The sequence below is a fragment of the Rhopilema esculentum genome, chromosome 11 (assembly GCF_057945365.1).
Source record: "Rhopilema esculentum isolate cy_ngs chromosome 11, ASM5794536v1, whole genome shotgun sequence".
NCBI classification, from domain to species: Eukaryota; Metazoa; Cnidaria; class Scyphozoa; order Rhizostomeae; family Rhizostomatidae; genus Rhopilema; species Rhopilema esculentum.
The window spans coordinates 7,988,145-8,010,193 of NC_142825.1; the positions used below are offsets into that span (position 1 = coordinate 7,988,145).

Below are 22,049 nucleotides of genomic sequence, written 5' to 3' on the forward strand. Positions count from 1 at the left end.
CCTAATCTCGCTTCCATTCGAAGTGAATTCAATTCGAGGGTTTCATTTCAAACGGATACGGATGTTACAAGTCGAAAAACATTATGGTATCAAGCTGAAGGTGTGTTTCTACAATTTTATCGACTCAGCCAAATTAAAATTGCGTTTATGATGAATGTTAGTTTTCTTACAAGTTTATGAATATGCGACTATGTTTCAAATTCATTATTAACGGCCTTCCTTAATATGTTATTTATTTCAGCAACTCGGTACCTAACTACTGAAGTACTGATTTAATAAGAATGGTGTAACGCAAAGTCAAATTATTAATAGCTAAATTTAGCAGAATAACAGAGTAAACGATAACTGAATAAGTATTGATGTGATTTGTCTTTCAATTCTCGAAAAGTATATTTTAAGAGAATTGAAAGACAAATTTCAACTAGCAAAGGATAGTGGCGCCACCCTGAAAGGTTTGATCAGGAACTGTGCTATAGGCAACTTCTAGAAGCCAAACCCATAACCACACCCAGTTTACTTATATTTTTGTTAGATATTCTCTTTTGTGTTTTTGAATAATTCAAACTATAAAGATTGATAGGAAATTGCTCAATGAATTCATGGAAAATCTATGAAAGGGTTCCAGTGAGCACTGATGCCAGTTCGGCTGCCACACAGAATTCATCACTCTGAAATCTCTCTGAATTTCACCAAGGGGCCCTCTCCAGAGCACCTCTCGCAGATAATAACAGATCTTCTACTATATATCAGTTTGATTATCACAAACAAAAAGAACCCAAATTGTTTATTTCTAAAGCCTGCTTTTTCTATGAAACCACACATCTTGATGATAAGAAATCTTATGTCTCAAAACATTTTCTGATTGAACTTTTTAAAATTGACAGCAAAACACTCATCGCCAATCAGCAATTTGATAAAGGTAAATCAAAGCTGCTTAATAATTATCAACCCATTTTGATTTTTCCAATTTACAGTAAAAATTTTGAAAAAATTTATTCATAAATGCCTAATTGAATTCCTGGACAGGTATGAAATCGTTTTTAAATCTATTAATTTGGCATTTCGAGCAAGTATACTTGATCTCTACACACCCTTGAAAGATAGCCTTGAAAATTGTCTTGTCTCATGTTGTATTATTTAATTTTCCAAAGCATTTGACACTGTACATAATCTTATCCTTCTCAATTAGCTAGAACATTACAGTATTTAAGAAACAATATTGAATTAGTTTCAACAGGGTAGTGTCTTAGGCTAATTTTTAATTATTTTCAATTGCAAAATGAAAAATGGAGAACCAGAGGAAAATGAAGGTGCTCCTTAAAACAAGCCCCTAAATATCTCAAGATACTCTATTTCAAGCCTTTGAATAAAGTAAGGGGTGGTCAGTTCAGTTTGTCTTCTTAGTGGGAATGAATCAAATGTTTTGCATTCAAATGAAATTGAAGCACTTTCAAATATCACAATTATCATTTTATAATGATTCAACTCTCAAATTGTCTTTATACCTTAGTATTTCCAATGCATGGAAAATAATGTTTGATTTGAAAATATATCTTTGTAGATATAGCCTTAAAAAGAACCAGATATAGAATAGAGTATAAAATAAACAGATTGGTGATATAAACCCTTGTACAAAGCTTACAAATAATAATATTGTTGATAATACTACATTGATCAGTTTCAGTTTCATATTTTTAGATTCTCAACATACAATTTATATATCATTAATACAAAGAAATTATTAAACTAAATCACATAATACTATAAATACAAATACAGGACAAAATAAATTGTATGAAGGGAATTCTTAAAGGAGGAGATCTCTCAATAGGTAAACTAATCAAGGAGAGACCCCCCCCCCCCTACTATTCTAAGACAATAACTGAGCAGTTTTTGATGAGTTTCAATACAAAGTAATTGGCTAAAATGCACTTACTCTTTTCACATAAAAATAGGGATCAACATTATTTCAAAAAAAATTTTTCTTTGTGGCAATATCGTTTTACATTTTCAGGCGCTCACTAAATCACTCTCCATGGTTGTTTTAAGGTGCGCTTTAGCTACTCATGTTGGAGCGCTTTTCCAGGCAAGGCCTGCATTTCATGTGAAATTATATTACAAAAATAACCCATTATGAAGAGATGCATTTGTGAAATCATAATGTGTGATATATTAGCTTCAAATGATGTGTGCCCAACCAAATGCTGATGAGATTTTCTTCAGGAACAGTTTAACTCAAAAGATATGACATTGATAGTACCAAGATAAAGTAAAGAGCTAAGATAGTTCTTATTTGGTTTGATCTTTGATATTTTAAAGACACTATTCATATCTGTTGTTTGAGCATAAACATCAAGTGTTATACAGATAGTAAGTATAGTTTTGCCTATTTTAAACTGGGAAATGTAAAGAAGAAAGTAAGTGGATATCACCTTGAACCAGTTTGTAATGGAAATTCCTTTCTATTTTGCTACAGATTGGAATCAATTTAAAGAATGTCTGGGGAAGAAGGTATTGACTCGATTCGCCAAGTATTTCTTTTTGATTGTTATGTAAATCAAACTTTTTGAAATTCTGTTCATATGTGACACTTGTATGTTGTAATCAAACTATTTGATATCATAAAACCCCTCTAACTTCAATTCGTTCTGTTTTATATTTGCTCTTTATGGTAATAACATTATATTATCTTATTAGCTTTGCAAGTTTAAGAGTGCTCTGAAATTAAGGACACTTTCAGGACATCTGTCAAATTCATTTATTAAACTTCAGTCTATCAGTTCAATTACCAACTTATGGGGGCCAACCAGCCCTCTATTAAGTTTCAAACAATTTTTTTATTGCCTTCTCATATATCGAAAATTTACAGCAATCTTTGATTTGAATGTTTGTTGTTTGATTTGATTTTGAAGTCATGACCCCTCAACGACATACTTGGTCATCATATCTGATTGTAGAAATGGATTTTCTCTAACCAGCTTGACTCGTTTCTTTCTTTTTTTCAAATTATATATTATTCACAATATCTATTTTTTGGTGAATACAAAGGGTGTATTTGTTTTGTTAAGGCGTTTTCTCAATTTTTATTGTATTTTGCCTGCGTTTCTAACAAAATTTCAGATTTAGTAGCTTTTCTAGCTTTTTAGTAACTTTTTCCAAGTTACTTTTCATGGTCACCATTCCTGATCCTTAGACTTCCTACTTTTTCAATGGACTTTCCAGATTTCGAGACCACAAATGATTTTAGGCTTGTATATTATTTTTAGATTATACTTCCGTGTTTATTCGCAGTTTTTTATTACCCTTCTTAAGACTTATTTTTATCGGTGCCTGTCATCAAGTTTCGATTTTGAATTTAGAGCCGATGAATCCTTATCCCTCAAAAGAAAGGAGAAGAAGGCGTCACCATTCTGCTTCTGACGACAATAAGAATGCTGCCTCTAGCTCAGGTGCCCTCGTTCCTGGCTCTAGCAAAGACGGAATCAATCAGGAAAGGAGAAAAGAAAATGGGGCTCTTGGAAGTGATAAAGACTCAAGTATGCGAAAAAAAAGAGTTGGACGAAGGCAAACACCGGAGCCAGGTAAATCATTTAATACCTAGATCTCTGAGCTCTAATTTTCCGTAGGATTTAGAAGTATTTGAGAGATGAGAGTGGTTTTGCCAATTTTTACTAAAGTGAAAAAATATTATAAACTTTTTAAGGATTCTAGACAAAATTATAAGCAAAATTCCCGACAAATTCACCCGTACTACGAATTTTTTTGAAAAATATATGCAAACACATGTTTAGCATATATTGTTTATGTATATCTTTTAGTTTTGTACATCATGATATTAATAAGTTTGTTTCTCTGTGTCTGAGATAGTAAAATATTGTGTGAAATGTGCAATATAACTCTTGAGTGTAATGTGTAGAGTGAAAGAGTGATAAACAAAAGAACAAAAGAGGGAATGAGCGAAGAGTGAAGGGTGAGAAGATGAAAGAGTGAATGATTGAACAAGTGAATCAGTGAAAGAGTTTAAGATAGAAAGGGCGAAATAATTATAGGGTTAAATGGTGAAGGAGTAAAAAGATGAGAGAGTGGAAAAATGTAAAGTAAAAAAGCAAAATAGCAAAAGAAGGAATGTGTGAAAGATGGAAAGAGAGAATGATTGAAAGAGTTATAAAAGGGGTAAACTGAAAGAGTAAAGGTGTGAATCGCTAAAAGAGTGAAAGGCTTTGCATTCAGCTGGTTGAATTTAAATTAAGTAAATCACAAGCTCATAACTTCATGCTATTAGGCTGGTTACAAAACAAATTGTATAAGTTTATCAGGCTTGCTTCAAATTAGTAAGCTCCTATGTATCTTTAGTGCCTTATGTGTCTGTGTATATAGTGCAGTGTTGTGTCTTAATTTTTCTTTAATCTCTTAGAATTAAAAAAACAGGTAACTAGATTTTTGTTTCAAAACATGTCTCAACATCCATCAAACATTTGCTGAATATCCTATCTATAAGGCATTCAACACTGTGAACAAAAAACTTCAAAATAGACAAGTGAAATATTTCTAGTTTTGAATTTTGTTGCTGATTAAATCATCAGGGAGGTATTTCTTGGTTATTTCAAATGTTCTTCTTGCCTTGATGTTTTCTCAAAAACAGCAGAATTTGAAAATTCGAGCAATCGAAAAAATTTGGACAGCAATGATTTCGAAATTATTTTACAGGGAAAGTTGTTTCTTAAATTTTCATTGACCGAATTTTTGTTGTTATTAATTTATATGCAAAAATTTTCAACCATGAGTTAAGATGATTATATTAAATTTCAAATGATATGATTGTCTTGTCTTCGTAGTCGGTATCTCGAGTCTTAAGTAGCAGTTTTGATTGATCTTGATTAAATTGCTTCTTTTTTTAATGATCCTGTTTTATTTGATGATTTGATCAGTCTGCTATGTGTTTCTTAGAAGTTTGAAAGCTTTCTTCTTTGTATTTTATGTTATGATTGGTCAGATATTGGCAATACCAATTATCATGAACATTTTATGTCGTAGAATTATCCGAGGAGAGCAAAGAAAATGTAACTTTGGGAAGAAGTGAAAGAAGACGTCAAAGAAAACCGCAGAACGCCCAACGGATTCCTCGCTCTGTGAGTGAGGAGGTGTTGGCATTAGAGGGAAAATTTCAACCACATATTGAATCTGAAGTCACCCAAAAAGTAGCCCAAGGAAAGAGAAGTCGCAGATCAAGGAGGAGAGGTGACTATTTATTTGATATCTGTATTGAGTAATATAGAGTTTCATGTTTTGGGACGATGATTTGTTTTGAGGTAAGGGAACATTCACTTACAAGAAGACCTAGTAGCACTTACTAGACGGTAAGGAACGCGTGTCTCATTAGCTCAAATTTAGAATTTTTGCCATGTTTTTTATTCCACTGTAATTTCTCTTCCTCATAACCCTAACGACTACATGATTGGTTTAGAGAGTGTACCGTTTCCTAAGGATCTTGTTCATTTGCTTGGTTTATGAGTTCTCAAAAAACCCAAGAAGCAGCACGTACGTATTTGCCTGCTACTAAAAGGGGGAAGAGCATTTTTATCGGAAATTTAGTATTTTATCTTTGCCTTTATTTTTAGATTGTGTTAGACGAGAAAATAAACAAATGACCACAAGCTAATGCACTTTTAGTCCATCATCTTGTAAGTTAGCAAATCTAAAAATAGGCATTTACAAGATATTTGTCCATGTGCGCATCGAGAAGAATTGGATAAAAAAAATGTTTGCAACCAAAGTCACAATTATGAGGCTCCATAACATCCCTATATTCATGATAAATCCATTTCAGGGAAGCCAGAGAGGGATGGCGCATTGGCCACCGCCCCGATTGCCCCTGGAGGGGCAAAAGGATCAGAGTGCTCTTTCCGTAAAAGTTCCCCTGACCTTGGCCATTTTTAATTAGCAAAGAGATTCATATGAAATTCTGACTGTAGTATATACCTTATTAATGATGACATTTCTAAAAAATTCTTGTGCAAAAAGTTAACCCATGTTCAAGATGCGTACAGAAGATCGAAATAAAAGAACAATTACAAATGTATTCTTAGAAGCTGGGAATGATTTTCAAATGCCTTTTAACTGAAGCCTGCCCCCTTTGTCTCTTCGCCCCTTTACTCTTTTGCCCCTTTGCCCCTTTGCCCCTTTCCCCATCGGATACCGCTAATCCATGTGGTACTACTTGTGGTTGTAAATAGGATTTTCGTTGCTTAACGTAACCCAAATCTAAATAAGTGTGAATTACTAGATATATGATATTCCAATAAATTATCCTATTCGGTTAAAGTGTGAATTGTAATAAGCCATGAGAAGATAGAATACATCTACCGTGAATAAATACATAGCTTATCCTTTTTTCCAATAAATGCTAAGTTTCACTCGTTATGTTGCTGGCTTTGATATATTGCAACCAATTTCATGTTAATAATTCCAAAGGATATGAATGTTTGTTCAGTGCCTGTCATACATGACTGGATTTCATTACAGCGATTTTTTGTTTGCTGATGTTGAGATATCTAGTTTTTCTTTGCTACCAAACCCTTTCCTTTGAGAACAAAGGATTATCTTGTCCAATATTTTTCTAGCTCTCAAACTCTCAAACTAAAAACTTGTACCAACCCTTAAGCTTGGAAATGGAAGCAGATTGAATGATCCTGTTTTTAGGTAATCTCGATGGAGTATCTTACTATCTAATTACTTGTCTTCTTTCGATACTTTTCCTTAAGTTATTCGATTTCATCCTCAGACCCAGATAACCCAGATGATGCCAGCGAAGAGCCTATGGGCATTCCGGAGAACCAGGTCGTTGATCGCCAGCCTCCTAGACCAAGGATTCGGAATACGCAGCCAAAGAAGAAACGAAAGACAAGGTATGCTTTATGTCTTCCACTTTTTTATGCAGACAGATATTTCAATCGATGGTTTGAAGATGAAACCTAGAAAAAAAGCTTGATTTTGTTATAAATCGTCAATATCAACAAAGGATGCAAGCTGTTCGTTAGAGCAGAATTTTGTTGAGCACGGCAATTGTTGAGCAATAAATCAAGGTATTTATGTTTCCTAAGTAGGAAAAGGAGATGTTATGTGGGCAAATGAAGACTTGATATGTTGTTTTTCATTTCACTGCTCAATATATTTTTATAGAAACGCTATGATGACGTCAGGAGATGAAGAAAACTACCAGGGAGACATGGATGGAGAAGGTCAGTATTATCTTCTTTTGCGCAATGGATTATTTAAAAGTAAGTCTGAATGCAAGATTACCTCTGGAATTCATATGATAGCCCATACTAAACAAAGGCAATATAACAGTATGTTTTGCGATCCTAAATAGCTGTATATACCCAGTTAGTATGGAAGCTCAGTTTAATATGGAAATAAGCTCACTGACCCAGTTGCCGTATCTAGTGACATTTAATACTAAGCAGTTAGAAAGAGATATGCTTTAAACTCTTGAAAAACGATTTGAATTCAAAGGCTTTTTCATTCACCAATAAAAAAAGGATAACGATTTGAATCTTAACAATAAGCAAGTCAAAGACTGCCTTTTTGAAAAAAAGTTATGTTTTATTCTTTTGTTGATCTCAGTACCTTGTGAAATGCCAGGGCAGCAGCGAATTTGTTACGTAAACCTCGTCAATTTTCGTCTTATGTCAGTCTTTAGAAGTTCTGAGAAAATAACCACGAATAAACTGTCTCGTAAATATAATCCTTTTACTTGTTTTCAGTTTCTGAGGTTTTTAAAATCGACAAAGAGGACATCATACAAAGTGATGTCAGCCAGAGCACAGGCAAAATCGCACCAATAAATGCAACCAATTTGCCAAGTCAGCCCCTGGATTTTTTGTTTATTGAGAAACGAGGTGTGTCTTACGCGATTTTTTGTTTATTGAGAAACGAGGTGTGTCTTACGCGCAGTTTTTTCAGAAGAATAAATTTGATAAGAATATCGATGCTCGAAATAGGCAAAGTGTACGAATATATTGAGCATAAAAGCCATGCTCGAATTTCATGAATATTTTTGCTTTTTATCTTTGCGCGTTTTTTGAGCAAACTAGATGCGATGTTCACGCATTAAGTTTGAGAAAACACTCATCTATCTTTTATTGTGCTAGTTTGTTTCATTTCCTGCAATGTTTTTTGTGAGAAAGAAAAACAGTTGCAAAGATTTTGATTTTTCTTCTTAAAAGTTGCTTTGCAATGATTTTAGGCTCAGAATCATCGATTTTTAAGAGAATTGAAGCTCAGGAAAAATTTAAGTATCAAAGGAAAATGTATAGCACGTTATTTGGGAATAATTTTCGACGTCAGCCTTGGTGACTGGAACGTAACAGGCAACAGCCTATCTGGGAATTTTTATTTTTAAGAAATGATATTCATTTGGAATATTGAACTTGTAATTGAATGTCTTCTCAAATTTAAGAACGGGGGCTTGGATACTTTTTTCTCTTGAGAAATGGCTTGAAAGTATATTTTGAATTGATTCCAATAGGCAAGAAATTTAAACAGAATTCAGTAAATGAATAAAAAAGCAATTTCATTATAACGAATTTTTATTCAGATGGTCAAGGATTCATTAAAGAACACAAGGATAAAATTGATCGTGCCAACATGGAGCAGAACGTAGTAGATCATGACGTGTTACAGCTGGATGAGCGCGAAATATCCTCAATGGAGTTTGCTTTGGTTAGTCAAGTATAGTGAAATTCTTGTCCTTTAAAATTTGTCTTCGGATAGAGGGAGGTGTAAGGGAGGCGTGAGGGGGGGGGGCGTGAGGGAGGGTGTATACATTGTTTAGATGATGAAGACGGCTACTTTTTGTTGTTTAACAATGTTTTCCAGAAAGTTGTTGTCACTATTTCCTTTTTTGTATAACTAAGTGAAACGGTAAGCATATACAAAACTCCTATAGCCCCCGTGAATCCCTTGATTTTTTCAATGTTTTTCACCTATCCATTATTTTTAAACCACTATACCTTTGGTTTTAAACCACTATTCTGCAATTATATATCTTGTTTTTTACAGCAAATCCATTCTGCATTTCGTATCATCGCTCTTATTTGTCATGGACTTCTAGCAGGTAATTCTTAAATGATAAAGTTTCAAATTTCAATCATTACATCGCAATATTCAGTTGTCAAGTGCATTATCACCACAATATCAATTAAGTCAAACTCATAGCCTAGTGACTGACATACTGATTTGGATTTGTTCATCAACCAAGCAGAACCAAAGTGAGCCTTATTAATCAAAAGCTGGTATAGAAAAGTTCTCTTATTTCGCAAACCATTTTTCAAGATTTTACAAGATTTCGAACGGTGCCCACCAGTGATTATGTGTGCTACTCTTTTTAGCATCAGTCTTCTCTCCAGCATTGGTGGATGATTCTGTCATTAACTCAACTAAAGATGGTTTCTCAATTTCTCTACAGATCTCTTTAATGCCCTCTGCTCACTATCCTATTATTTTATCATGTTAATGTGTAACGTTGTACGATTTCACCATAGTGTTTTAAAAGCAACTTGTTGTTAGTTTATCATGGAATTTCTGGATAGCAATTCACGCTTGCCAGAAACAAAACAAAAGGCCAAAAAACTGTGCCTTTAATTTGGTTGTGCTTCCATGTGGCTGCAAATGAAAAGAGACCAAATGGCCTGGGCAAACATATTTGTCAGGTCTGAAAAGTCTGGTCAAATTCCTTCCAATTTGATATCCTTCTTAATACAGATGCAAATTCTGGGAGATTAAATGGCTTCAAATGAAATAACTGTCTTGTGATGTTTGCTGTAAAATATAGGACCTGTCATATTTCTATTCAAATGAAATTCCTGAATAAAAACTCTCAAATCTTGTCATTTCTCGTATTTGGTTTAACTATCTTGCCATGTTGGGGTTTTTTGCTGGCATCATAAAATTTCACTATCAAAAGTGAATTAGGAAAATCCATCTCCAGCAGCAATGGTGATTTTTGATATACAGTTTATTCAATAGAAGATGCGGGGAGCCAATTTCCTTCAATGCAATAAATAGCATAATTCCAACCCTGGTATTTTGATAAAGCAGAAGACGTAGATTGCTAGAATTTCTTTGTTATTCTGCAAGTTTTTCAGGTAGTCGCAATATTTCAAGCCGTAAAGTAACGAAACTGTGGAAGGCCTACTAGTTCCACGATAGTTTAGTGACTCTACCCACCCGATACTTGGATGTAGCAGCATAAAAACGGGGAGGGGGAATGCAGATGCCTATACATCACGAAGCTGATTCCATTACAGTGCTGACGTCGTTAACCCTTAGCTATTCTTCCAGGTATTGGGTTGATACAGTGCGTCTTTGTTTACTCATTAACTGACAATGGGTATGTAAATTTCTTGGAGAATTACCATGGCTTGGCGCAACCATTCCAAGCACTCTACTATTTTTTACTGGCTATCTGCACTGTGTCTGTTTTTGATAGGTGAGCTTTTTTATCTTTCGTGACTATTTTATTCGTGAGGAGTTTTTTCACTCCACTCACTTCCTCATTTAGTTGAAGTTAATCCTATTAATTCCTTTCATGTTCAGTTTTGGTCCTCATTCATATTTCGATAATTTGTTTTATCGTGAGTTAGAGCCTGTCTATATGAGCAAAATTATTACAGCTTTCAACCTATGGGCTGGGAGGCGAGATCCAGCCTTAGTATACAAAGCCTTCTAATCTACATATCGATTCTATGTGAGAAACGCCGTGTCTGCGGCAAATGAAATCTTACTCACAGTTTGCTGGATATCATCTGAATTGGATACAGTTCTTCCATGCAAACACAAAACTTGCTGGAAAGTTGGATGAAATTTGTATTTATGCGCATCGTTTGCATTCCATAATGAAAAATGACTTGTTGCACTATCCGGAAAAGGTGAAATTGATTATAAAAAAGAAGCCATATTCTATGAGGAAGGGTAGAATTTGCGTGTAAGCATGCGATGATTTCAGATAATTTTATCCATATAAACAGGCCATTTTTGCTAATAAAATATCTTCACTTAAGCAGGATTCGAATTACCTGTGCCTACCCGTCCTAATTTATTAATCTTTTTCTCAATTAAACTGCAGCATGAAGCATTCTCCATATTTCTTATTACAAACACAAAGCATGACATTATAATCTTTACATTCCTAAGTCTGAATCTTCAGCTGCAAGTTTTTGGCTTTACTGTCTTTACCAGACAAATGCTCATCATACCTTCTTGCTCATGATTTTTTTGACAATTTTCATACATCCTTAATCAAATCCCTAGACATTATTGATGGATGCCTTTTACATAATTTATACCATTTTCTGAAAATTCAAATCGTTTCCATTATTAAATTTTTTTAAAGGTCAAAAACCTCTCGACCCTTAAGAGTTTGCGATGCCCTTTTCAAGGCGCTGTTGACTTCAATAGCATTCGTTATTCACTAATTTCCTTAATTCGCATCATCTTTTGTTCAAAGAAAATCTTATGAAAATAAACGAGAGGCATTCGGACGAAGAGAGGTTTTAAATATGTTAGATAAGTGCTGAACCTTTGCGGTGATTAAACTTCAAATAGCAGAAAAAGCATGCAGGAGAAAATTTGATTATTCTATGACGACATCACTTTTATAGGTATGTCAATATTGGAATCGGATGGAGTCAGTTCTTTCTAGCATTGCTTTCAAGACCGTCTCGCGCCCTTGCTATTGTAGGTATGTTGACATCATCCTATTAAATATTCTTTTTAACTCTTATCCCGAAAGAGAATCTGCCGTATTCAATGCTGTTTGGAAAGCCACTATTACCGCAAAATTTGTGAAGCTTCTACATTTAATCAACCATCAGTCTAAGAGATGATTATATTTTTAAATTTTTTCGTTTGCCAGTGAAAAAAATTGTTCCATCTTTTTCAGATGTCGTTAGATTGATAAGTGAAAGTGGACTGATTCCTTCTTTTTACTATACAAACATGCTTTGCTGTATTTTCAATCTATTATTTTTATTCCTATTGCATCTGTTCATTGCTATTCAGATTACCTGTAATGTTTAATTCCTCGCTTAATGGGATCATCAGCCAACTGCCGTTCATGGCCGTTTGATAGAATGCAACCTGGTCTTTAGTGAAAAGTACACATTTTGCTAAAAGTTATAAACGAGTATCTAGATCCTTAGCATCCAACAACTGCATGAAGCATTTTGCCTGTATACAGGGTAGTAGCAGTTTTACTTATTAAGGACTCAATTTTATATGACTTCAACCAGGCGGGTTCTAAGTTGTCATTGTCATCATCGAGTCATTGTCATCATCAGACAGGTGTCGTTCATGACCATCAGCCAACTGTCATTGACGCACATTTATTTACATGGTTAAAGCTTCTGCTTTCTGCTATACAAAAGTAGCTTCCCTTGCGTCGATCTAAAGCGTTATTTGCTACTGTTTTTATTGTAGGATATTTGTTTGCTTTGGTGTTCTCTGTAAGTTTAGCGCAACTTGACGATAAAATCAGTTTGTATAAGGATGCCAAACAATTATGGTGAGCTGAATTTAATCCTTGTTTTCCTTTAATTTATTGTAAGCAAGATTATGTAACTTTAGTCACATTTGAATTTTTAATGCCGATAAAGTGAAAACTTTTAAGGTAACAGCTGGCATCTTTTGAATCACTCCAAATGACTTTCTTCTTGAACAGTAGAGACAGAATAATTTGCAAAATTTTGGAGAAACATGGCAATGCAAATATTGACTTGATTTGATTATTCAAGCTTTGATAAATATTAGTAGGTTAATTTCGTGGTATCCAAAGCCCATTATTCTGCGTTGCTATAAAAATTCAATCCCCAGAACAGAGATCTCTTGACGTAACGTTATCAATAATGAATAATTTACTTGACGATCTCATATCAGATGTGTTCATATATGGTAGAAAAACTTACTGCAGGATAACTAGTCAAATTGTCAGTTTTATCAGGTTGATTTAAACATGGTAGCTAGCTTTTAATATTTGTTTCTTTATCCTTGGCCTAAGTTGTTCTATCACTTTTGTACAGCAAATGTTTGTTTTTGCATAAAAGAATATATATAAACCTACCTCTTGGTTGGACAGATCACTCATTGACCTAGGTTTTTTGCCTGGCATCCGAGCAGTTTAGAATGTTTTTTGTTTGCTTATATTTAAAGAAATAATATCTTTGTACTAAGGTATGTTCCCTATTTAGGTGGAATTTGCATTTCCAGCTTTTTTCCTTCTCAGATTAGAAGAACTCAACATGTGACGTCAATTTTTCTTTCCAGGACATCGACCAGTCAGATATCGACTTGGCGTGTTATCAATTTAGTGCGGGCAATTGGTGCTGTCCTGGGCTGGATATCAATTTCGTTAAACCCTCTGGATGATCTAGCAACCAGTAGGTTCTTTGCTTTTATTTTCCTGCATTTCATTTGAAGCACAAGCCCATTCTAGAATGGGTTTGATTTTTAAATGCGGCAATGTGTTTTCTCAAAGGCACTTGTCAATCTTTATATTCCCAATACTCTTTAAGGGCTTTTTGATTTTCCACGGCTTTTGGCTTAACGGTACTGGAAATAAGAACAGTAAACTGGGATGATGTACAACAGAAGTGTAAAACAAGTGTAGCTTTATCAATTGATACTTTAGCCTTACTTCCAAGTTTGAGTTCCGGAGTAATATTGATAGCAAAGCAACATCACTAGCATGACAAGGCCCGTACCTCTGAGGCAGTTGCTTCTAGATTATGTCTTTAATCTTAAATTGCGTGGCTTCTTTGTAAAACGCGACAGTCATATAAAAATGCACAAGTACTTTCTGTTGTTGAATTTGATGCAAAGCACAAGTACCATGCTACTGCAAACCCCTATCCAAGATCGAAGATTGGTTTCCGACAAAAAATCGTTTTGCAGAAACTCACAAACACAATCAGCAAGTTACAAACTTACAATTTGACTGCGCAATCCCTCCTACCGCATTACTTTCGATTCGTATCTAGACATTTAGATTTTCGCTAAGATTTCTTCATTAACCTTTACGTTTCATAAGCTGCATTCCGTATTATACTATGTGTTTGCTTCCCTTTGCTACCGTGTAACTTTTTTGAATAGGCTTTTATTTTTTTCAGCCCTAAGGAGAGTAATAATCGAACTCTAAGCTAGATATGAATCAGTGCTCAATGTGTACTTTAACAAAGTTCTCTGCATAATGCATAAAGGGTAACACATTCTAATTTATGCTAATTATTTAATACAGTAATGACGACGTAACAGTTTGTTAACATTGACACAAGCTAATGCAGAGCTTGTTCCTCACCCAAACAAAATCATTATGTAAAATAAAAAGAGAAAATTAAGCAGAGCAGAAATAGGCAGGATTGTTATATTAGAAAACATGACTTTTTTACACGCCACTCTTCAGCGGTCGCTTCTTTTGATTTGCAGTTTGCCATAGGGAGTGTTTCCTAAAAACTCTGTTTCATAACTTTTTGTGACATATTACCGTCGGATCAGAGTTTCTTGGAACTGTCCGTAGGGTTTTTAAAGCTACCTAAGAACTTACTAGAAATATTCCAATCCAGGGACCGCGCACCACTCTAAAAGTGGAGGGGCTGAAATTAGTGTGACCGAAAATGTGTTGAGAACACGCCCTATTGAGCGCGGGAAAACGCCCCTTTTAGAAAATACTTGCTTATTTCTATTGAATTTTTAATAACAGTCTGTTTCAGAGAAGATATCAATAACTATAAAAATAGATAGAATTAGCCTAGAAAATACATCATGTCATTAAACAAGATGAAACACCTAGAAAAAGAACAAAAATGGTTCCCAGTCAATGAAAACTGCTACTACATAGGAGTAAACTATCCAAAGTTGCGTGAGAGTAAACCTTCAGAAAATTTCTAGCCTATTATTACAAAAAAGTGGGTGGGCTATAGCCCCTGCTAGCCCAATAGCTGCGCGGTGCCTGTTCCAATCTGGAGATGAAGTCGGTATATTTGACTCTGTATTATAGGCAATCACCTGTGTGTTCTTTCCTTGTAGAAAATATCAACGCAATCATAGAACATGAAAAAGATGAAATAAGAAACAATATCAAATCAAAGTCTGGAACCTTGGCTAGCTGGGAACAACAAGGTGTTGCTTAAAACTTGAGCTGTAGATTTATAGATGAGGGTTAGCCTGTTGTTGGTACAGATTCTGTGAGATCGTATCGATCCTTTGGAATACCATTTGGGGCATGCTTTGTCTTCAGTTTGGCTACTTTTGTATGGAATCTTGTATCAAGTTTAACCTTTAAATAATGTCTATCTATCTATACCGTTTCGCGCGCTGTGTTGTTACCTATCTCCGCGAGACACACCTAGACTATCTACAAAGAGTATCAAATACTGACATAAAGTTGTTTAATTGTATTATGATTTGTGGCATTTTTGCACATTTGTTTTATCAAAACGACGCGGGATTTGGGACTAATAACGCGATTTGCTTCGTGGGAATAAAATATACTTTCCTTGCTTAGCATGACAACACGAGATGTTTTCATTCAAATACTGACATCTCATAAGCCGAACTTGTAGTAGGTCGCTTCCACTTCGGTAACAGTTTTTCCTATCCCTTCATGGACTTGTTTTTTTAATTTTCAGAACAGGTAACGAAACGTTTGTTTAGTCTAAATTTCTCTGGCCACATTGTATCATTGAGTGCTCGAGGAAATCAATACGCAAAATTTCCCCATATTTTTCGTGTAGTCGGTATATACAATGCCTGCCAAAAGTCCTTGGAATACCTTGAGATTTCTGTGAATTCACGTGTCGCATCGCATGCTATTTCCATGTCAACAAGGAGAGTGTTGCCCCCCTTCCCCTCATACAATGCTGATTAGTTAGCTGAAAGCCATAGCTTTGTAAAAATGTATCACTTGTACATGTAGGATTACTAACATTTCCGTGGCACGACATTGTATAAGGGGAGAGGGGATGTTGCAGCTCATGCACAACGTATATTATGGTCAGTTTTCCAAGACTTTTGGCAGGCAATGTAGACACACTGTAGTGTATCAAATGTATTGGAGTCAAGGTCAGTCGGTTTTTCGGGATCTAGGAATACTAAGGAAATCTTCCTAATTCTTTAAGCAAACATAATGGCGTCTTATTTTGTATATTGTGTTGATAAACTTTTCTCGTAAATTCTCCTTTATCTCTCTTTCAAGCTAAGAGTATTAGGGTTGATTAAGATGTCGAAAGACTGTTTTACTTCCTTTTTGGATTATTAGTTGCAATTGAAAACAATTGTATGTAAATATACACTTGTGCCGATCGCTAAATGTGTTTTAGATATTATGTATAAAAAGGATCGAGAGCCTTTTTCTGTGATACACTTGCTCTTGAGTCGATTAGATGGTGCCCGATTGTGTGTGGCTCAAAGTACTGTGAAGTTGTCTCCATGTTGAAAGAATCTAAACAGTCAACGGATCATTCATGTATGTATTTTATATTCTTCCAAGTGCTGGGAAAACGGGGTGTGGGATTCATCTATGCCCATGCCTAGTCGTTGCCCTTACAACTCAAGATTTCGGAGGGGTTCAGGGGGGCATTTGACTCTAGCGTTTTTGCGGAGCAGAGAATTAGTAGGATTGTATTTTAAACTTGCCCCTCCCCACCCTTTGCATTACTTTACTGTGAAGTTAGTCAAACGACCAACAGTGTTGTCTTCCTGCATTTTTGTTGGTGCTATGGTAAATCTTTTCACGAAAGCTGATATTCTACCCTTGGTAGTTGTTTAATTTCTCTTATTTTCATGCGGTTTGGTTGTAGAGAATAATACTGTTCAACAAAGTTAATACTAGGTAATTAGGGGAGGAGTTTAATTAGGAAATCGAGATGTGTCTGAATTTTGAATTATCCAATTGAATAATGAAAGATCAAAGATGGGCCTTCGCGGTCATAAACATTAATGAAAGAGAGAATTGTATGCTGGAGCTGTGCCGTCGGAACGAAATTCATGGAGAGGGGGGGGGGGCTGCCCATTGATTTCCTTCTCATTCAGTAAACTGTTTTAAAGGAAACATACTACAGTTTGACAATTATTTGGGGGCTCCAGCCACGCCCCCCAACCCTCCCGGTTCTGACGGGCCTGTGGGGTAAGTAAAATACCGGACGTCCCTGCCTGTTCTACACGTTATAGATTACGTGACGCAGCTCAAAGTCTGTCGGGATCCATGTAGCTTGATTTATTTGGGCGTCTTGGGGGTCCTTTGTGAAGACTCATCAATGCCGCAGGGTAGATGAATTGCATGATTAAAAATTGAAAGGATCATAAAAGTTGCAGGTGATTGACAGAATCACAGCTGTCTCCAAACATCGAAAAACCAGTTTTATTTACGGATTTGTAAGTGATAACAAAATTCGCTCATGGACTCTTTGATGACAATAATACTACAATATATTTAGAAAAAAACATTTGGTGTTCTTATGTTCTTTATAATTTTGTGAAGGTTCTCAAATTTCTATGTTGGAGAACAATGAAATTCGTAAAACATTACTAGAGGTTTAAGCACGCCTTTTTTGTGTTGAATCAATTGAGGTTTTGTCTTTTTGTTTTGATATTCTAAGGGGAAGATGTAATCATGCAGCCATGAGAGTGAAACAAAACATTTTCAAAACAATAAATAAAGACGGTGGCAAATTGTTTCCATGTCGATTTATAAACATTTCACTCAGTTTCTAAAATGTTGGTGACGAAATTTCTCAAAAGCATTTCTTGTTGTGTTTTAAAACTAGGAAGAATCTAGGTCCGTTGTCTACTACAGCTAAAATTCTAGTCGTACAACCAGAGTTTCGTCCCCGCATAACCCGCATTGACAAACAAACTAACCAATCCAATCGACCAGCCGACGATTTGGAAAAGTGGGGGAATCTGGGAAATCCATTGTTGCTGTTGTAGCTCCTGGGATTACCGAAGTTTTGACGCAAAAGAAGAAAGTCGATCTTTTCTAAAAGCCGCTGAGAAAATCCGATGGAAAATCTCGTGTATTGAGAGGTATTTCATGTAATTAAAATTTAAAGCTGATCATTAAAGCACTACTGGTAAACCAAAAAACCAGCAATTTCTGTCTTAAGGCGCCGATTTTCGGACTCCTTTGGTAAATGGTTTTAGAGCTCTATTCGCTTTTTGTTGTCATATCAGGTAATGTTGATGAAGATGGATTAGCTTGGTCGTGGAAGTAGACGATATCAATGTTGGTCGCACTCGGTTTAGCTAACTGGATGAAATCACGCCGTCGCACACTAACATGGAACACACTTCCGCATGCTTGACCTTACTGATTATTGCGTTCTCCTTTAGACCTGTTGGTAAGTAAGAATCTTCATCTTTTTGGCTTTGATCCTTATTCATTTAACCAACCTACAAAAACAGAGGAACTTCCCTGTCATTCTACCCCCAATTCCCCCAAAGCCCTTTTTATTGTTATATATTTAAGTACCCCTTTTCTCAATGCCTGTCAGAGAATTAATGGTATTTTGATGTTCATGTGGCGAGGTTCAATTACGGTTTCTTTATAATGGATCTTCAAATCCTAAATCCAGATATAGTTTGTACAGCAATTTTATGTAATTATTTTGTCGTTTGCTGCAATTGTAAAAGTTTCCGGACTTCCTCTCTAGATTTCCAGGAATTTTTTATGGATTTACAAACTCTCTAACTTTTGACGTAAGGTGAATGATGTTACAATTACGATAACTTTCCACCTTCAGAAATAAAGTCAAATCCTGTACAATTAATCCAAATGTTAAATTTTTTCTCTTAAATGCAATTTAATTTAACTATAATCTTAATAAAAAGTTTGTATTTTATTAATTCATATAAATTCATAAACAAGAAGGACATTGAGTAAATGTCATCAAAGATAAAACTGATTTGATATTTTTGTAGTTTTAAACATTGTCACAGAATGCATCCTCTCCATTTTATAAGCTTGTTGCAAGTGAGATAGAAGTTCCATTCAATTTCCTTATAGTTTTTTCTGAGACAATTTCTTGCTTTCCAGTCAGGTAGAAATAAATATGAAAGAATAATTTACAAACAGTTTGAAAATGCTACTTGGTTGAGTATGGTGACTGTGCATCCAACATTTTGACATGGTAATGCTGGGGAGGGGGGACACCTAAAAACTAGATCTACTTAATTATATACTGGAAATGTTGATAGTGCTGGTGCACCTGACTTTTCTGATGACTTTTTCACACCTACTCCTGAAATGCAGGCTTGTTGGTGCACCCAAGATCTTGTCAAAATCGGCCATACTCTGCAAACCTGTAAAAATGCATGCCTTCTTCAAAAGTTTGGGGTAGATTAGTTTTTCTTAGTTATTCTACCAATAAGGATAAGTTGAAAGTAACTGTTTTATGGGGTGTGATGGTATGTCAGAAAGAGCTGGTGCCACTGATCTTAAATTGGAAAGGCCAACAGTGTAAAGAAAATTCCTCTTGCCCTTTCTAGCCCCAATTGAGGCAAAAAATTGCAGAGGCTGTGTTACTAAAATGGATTTTTGACCAATGTATTTGTTGTCATATACATATTCACCTATCAAGAGTGATTTGAGCTGATTCTAATTTAATATTTTATGTCACAAAAAAGTAGAGAGGCCATGACCCTCATGGCCGAGGGGCAATTCACTCTTGCAAATAGCATACAAGATTTTCCCTAAAACAAAAGGTTTTCTAGGGATTTTCAGATAAAACAATAGTATTTTCACAAAAGGTAAATGGGATTTTCTTGGAGTGATTTGCCCCTCGCTCATGTCTACCTTTGTGGCACAGGCCCTGGACATATAGTGATTGATGCAGTGGAGGTATAGCTTTACATGTAGGCATATAAGAATATAATTATATCTAATGTTAACTAAGGAATTGGCAAAACTACAGATAAAACATAACCAATTCTAAGAAGAACTAACATTTTTCATCATGGAATTATAGCTAAATAAAAATAGAGGTTTCCCTTTCTTTAGTCTCTATAATTGAATCACCTCCTCAAAAGCATTTTTGCACTTAATTTTCATGCCATTCACAGAGAATCATAAAAGGACAATAAAATCAATAAGAATACCTAGAACAATAGGTCTTAACCTATAGACAGGGGCCCACTTCAAGCTTCAAAGTGTAGGGGTCGTAGAGGTTAGATCAGCCCAGTTTAGTTCTTAAGCATTAAGAATTTACAACTGTTGCTAACATGACCATCAAAACCATGTCAGATTATTATTTACTACCTGTTCAGTTGTCATCATTTTTCACTCGTCAACTGTGTGCCTTCACAAGTCTTTTCCTTCAGCTTCATATGCGCGTAAAGAATTAATGAAGTTTTTCTGGTAATTTACCTTGAAAATTTTTGAAGGGAGAAATTGCTTAAACAGACTAGCACCTAAACAAGGGCCAAGGTGATTTCAAATTTGAGGCTAACACTGCCGGCAAGTTAAGTGAGCAAAAAGTAGGGTCAAAAGTATTTCCAGATTGATATTTATATTTCTTACATTGTGTATACCTTCTGTGACTATCCTATAAATAAATGATTTATCAAAGCAATCCTGACAAGAAAAGGTAACTCAACTGGCCAGTCCGTTCCTGGATGCACCTAATTTTGGCTGCCTTGATTTTTTAATTTTATTCCATAATTCTTAAATAAAAAATTCAATTCTTTTGAATCTCTCTAGAGGCCAGCCCAGAAATTGGCTTTTCAGCAAGACTAAAGTCAGACTTTGGAATCAAAAGATCAAAATGGACTGCAATTGGTGACTGGGAGAATAGAGGGTATTCTCTTGTTTTTGAGTATGGAATACAACTAGACGCAAAGAAAGGAAATGCTCACTTGCCATATACTGGTCTCTATTTTATCTCTGCAAATATCATGGTTTCATCTGAATCCAAAATTCAGATTCAAATATGTGTTGCAAATAATGTATGTCAAACAAGTGATCAAAATGAGCACACATACTTCATTGCAACTCAAGGCTCCTTTGTCAAACATGAGAAACTGACATTAAGAGTCTTGGCAAGTGAAAACTGCTTTGTCTTGAAGGCATCTACTTTTGCAGTTCAATATCTTGGCTCTCCTTCAAGAGAACCAGGATTCCTAGCCATATTTCCACAGAATAGAACCTTGAAATACAAAGACCAGCTTGGATTCAATACAATTCGGGGATGGCACAAACAAAATATTTATTCAAAGCCTGTTAGCACAAGTAATGGTAAATATAAGTTTTAGTTGGTTTTCTTTCGATAACATTATTTTCAATATGAAATGTAGGCAAGTTATCCCCATGAACTGTCACTGCATTATATATATATAGGCGATCAAGGAACTTTGTATCTCCTTTTATGCATTTTGTTAGAATGTTGTAATAAATTAGATAAACAAACTAGTCAACATAGCTTTAGTTTGTTGATCATGGTTTGTTGATCCTGCCAATATTTTTGAATATCTTTAAATTTCTACAGATTTCGGATATAAACGTGTTGGCATGTATCCAATCTGAGAACATCATTCCCTGATATTTTGACTAGAAATTGTTTATTCTAAAAAAATTTAAAAATAGAGATTTTATATCTTCAGACGGTTTCATTTCAAAAGCAAAATATCCTCGATCAAGTGGTCACAAACAAAAGTATCAATAGGATGCTCGGCTTAAAGCTTGGAAAATCTCTTGTGCTAATAAAGATGTTGATCAACATGTTTACTGTATAGAAGCGTTGCAGGTTACGATTTATAGATATTGCGACTTTTGTCTTCTTTCCGTGGAATTTGCGAATATCCGTGGCTCTTTAACCGGCTTTCTAGAATAAGGTTATGTCAATATTTGCTTCGCTGCGACTGATTCTTCCTATCGACTCTAAAGTAATCTTCTTACCCGCCTGATCCTTCTTGAAGAATCTTACTGTTTTTGCAAAGAGATATGATTAAGCGTGTACGAGTTGAGCAGCGCAGTGTGAGTTTCATTTAAAAGGAAATCTAGGCTT

At 35.1% G+C, this 22,049-nt stretch overlaps 2 protein-coding genes across 4 annotated transcripts in view; both read left to right on the forward strand.

Moving 5' to 3' along the window:
- On the forward strand, positions 1-16,390 carry LOC135693985 (uncharacterized). 2 transcript variants are annotated; one of them, XM_089111626.1, is made up of 15 exons: positions 49-100; positions 1,293-1,381; positions 2,477-2,511; positions 3,360-3,581; positions 5,035-5,238; positions 6,782-6,905; positions 7,180-7,238; positions 7,764-7,898; positions 8,597-8,721; positions 9,061-9,115; positions 10,342-10,489; positions 11,661-11,740; positions 12,478-12,562; positions 13,321-13,433; positions 15,079-16,390. In XM_089111626.1, the coding sequence occupies exons 3-15, from the start codon at positions 2,496-2,498 to the stop codon at positions 15,180-15,182; spliced, it is 1,470 nt and encodes a 489-aa protein (XP_088967752.1). In that variant the 5' UTR covers positions 49-100; positions 1,293-1,381; positions 2,477-2,495; the 3' UTR covers positions 15,183-16,390. The 2 variants fall into 2 exon arrangements, with proteins under 2 accessions (XP_088967751.1, XP_088967752.1); XM_089111625.1 differs by lacking the exon at positions 1,293-1,381 and having other exon boundaries at positions 1-100.
- Positions 16,384-22,049, forward strand: part of LOC135693980 (uncharacterized) — a 22,386-nt gene continuing 16,720 nt past the window's right edge. Inside the window, exons 1-3 of one of the 2 annotated variants that reach the window (XM_065212595.2) lie at positions 16,384-16,516; positions 18,223-18,389; positions 20,747-21,280. In XM_065212595.2, coding sequence (XP_065068667.2) covers positions 18,329-18,389; positions 20,747-21,280 — 595 coding nt within the window. In that variant the 5' untranslated portion in view covers positions 16,384-16,516; positions 18,223-18,328. Of the gene's footprint in view, positions 16,517-16,548; positions 18,076-18,222; positions 18,390-20,746; positions 21,281-22,049 lie in introns of those variants that run through there. The other variant, XM_065212594.2, reaches the window with a different exon arrangement.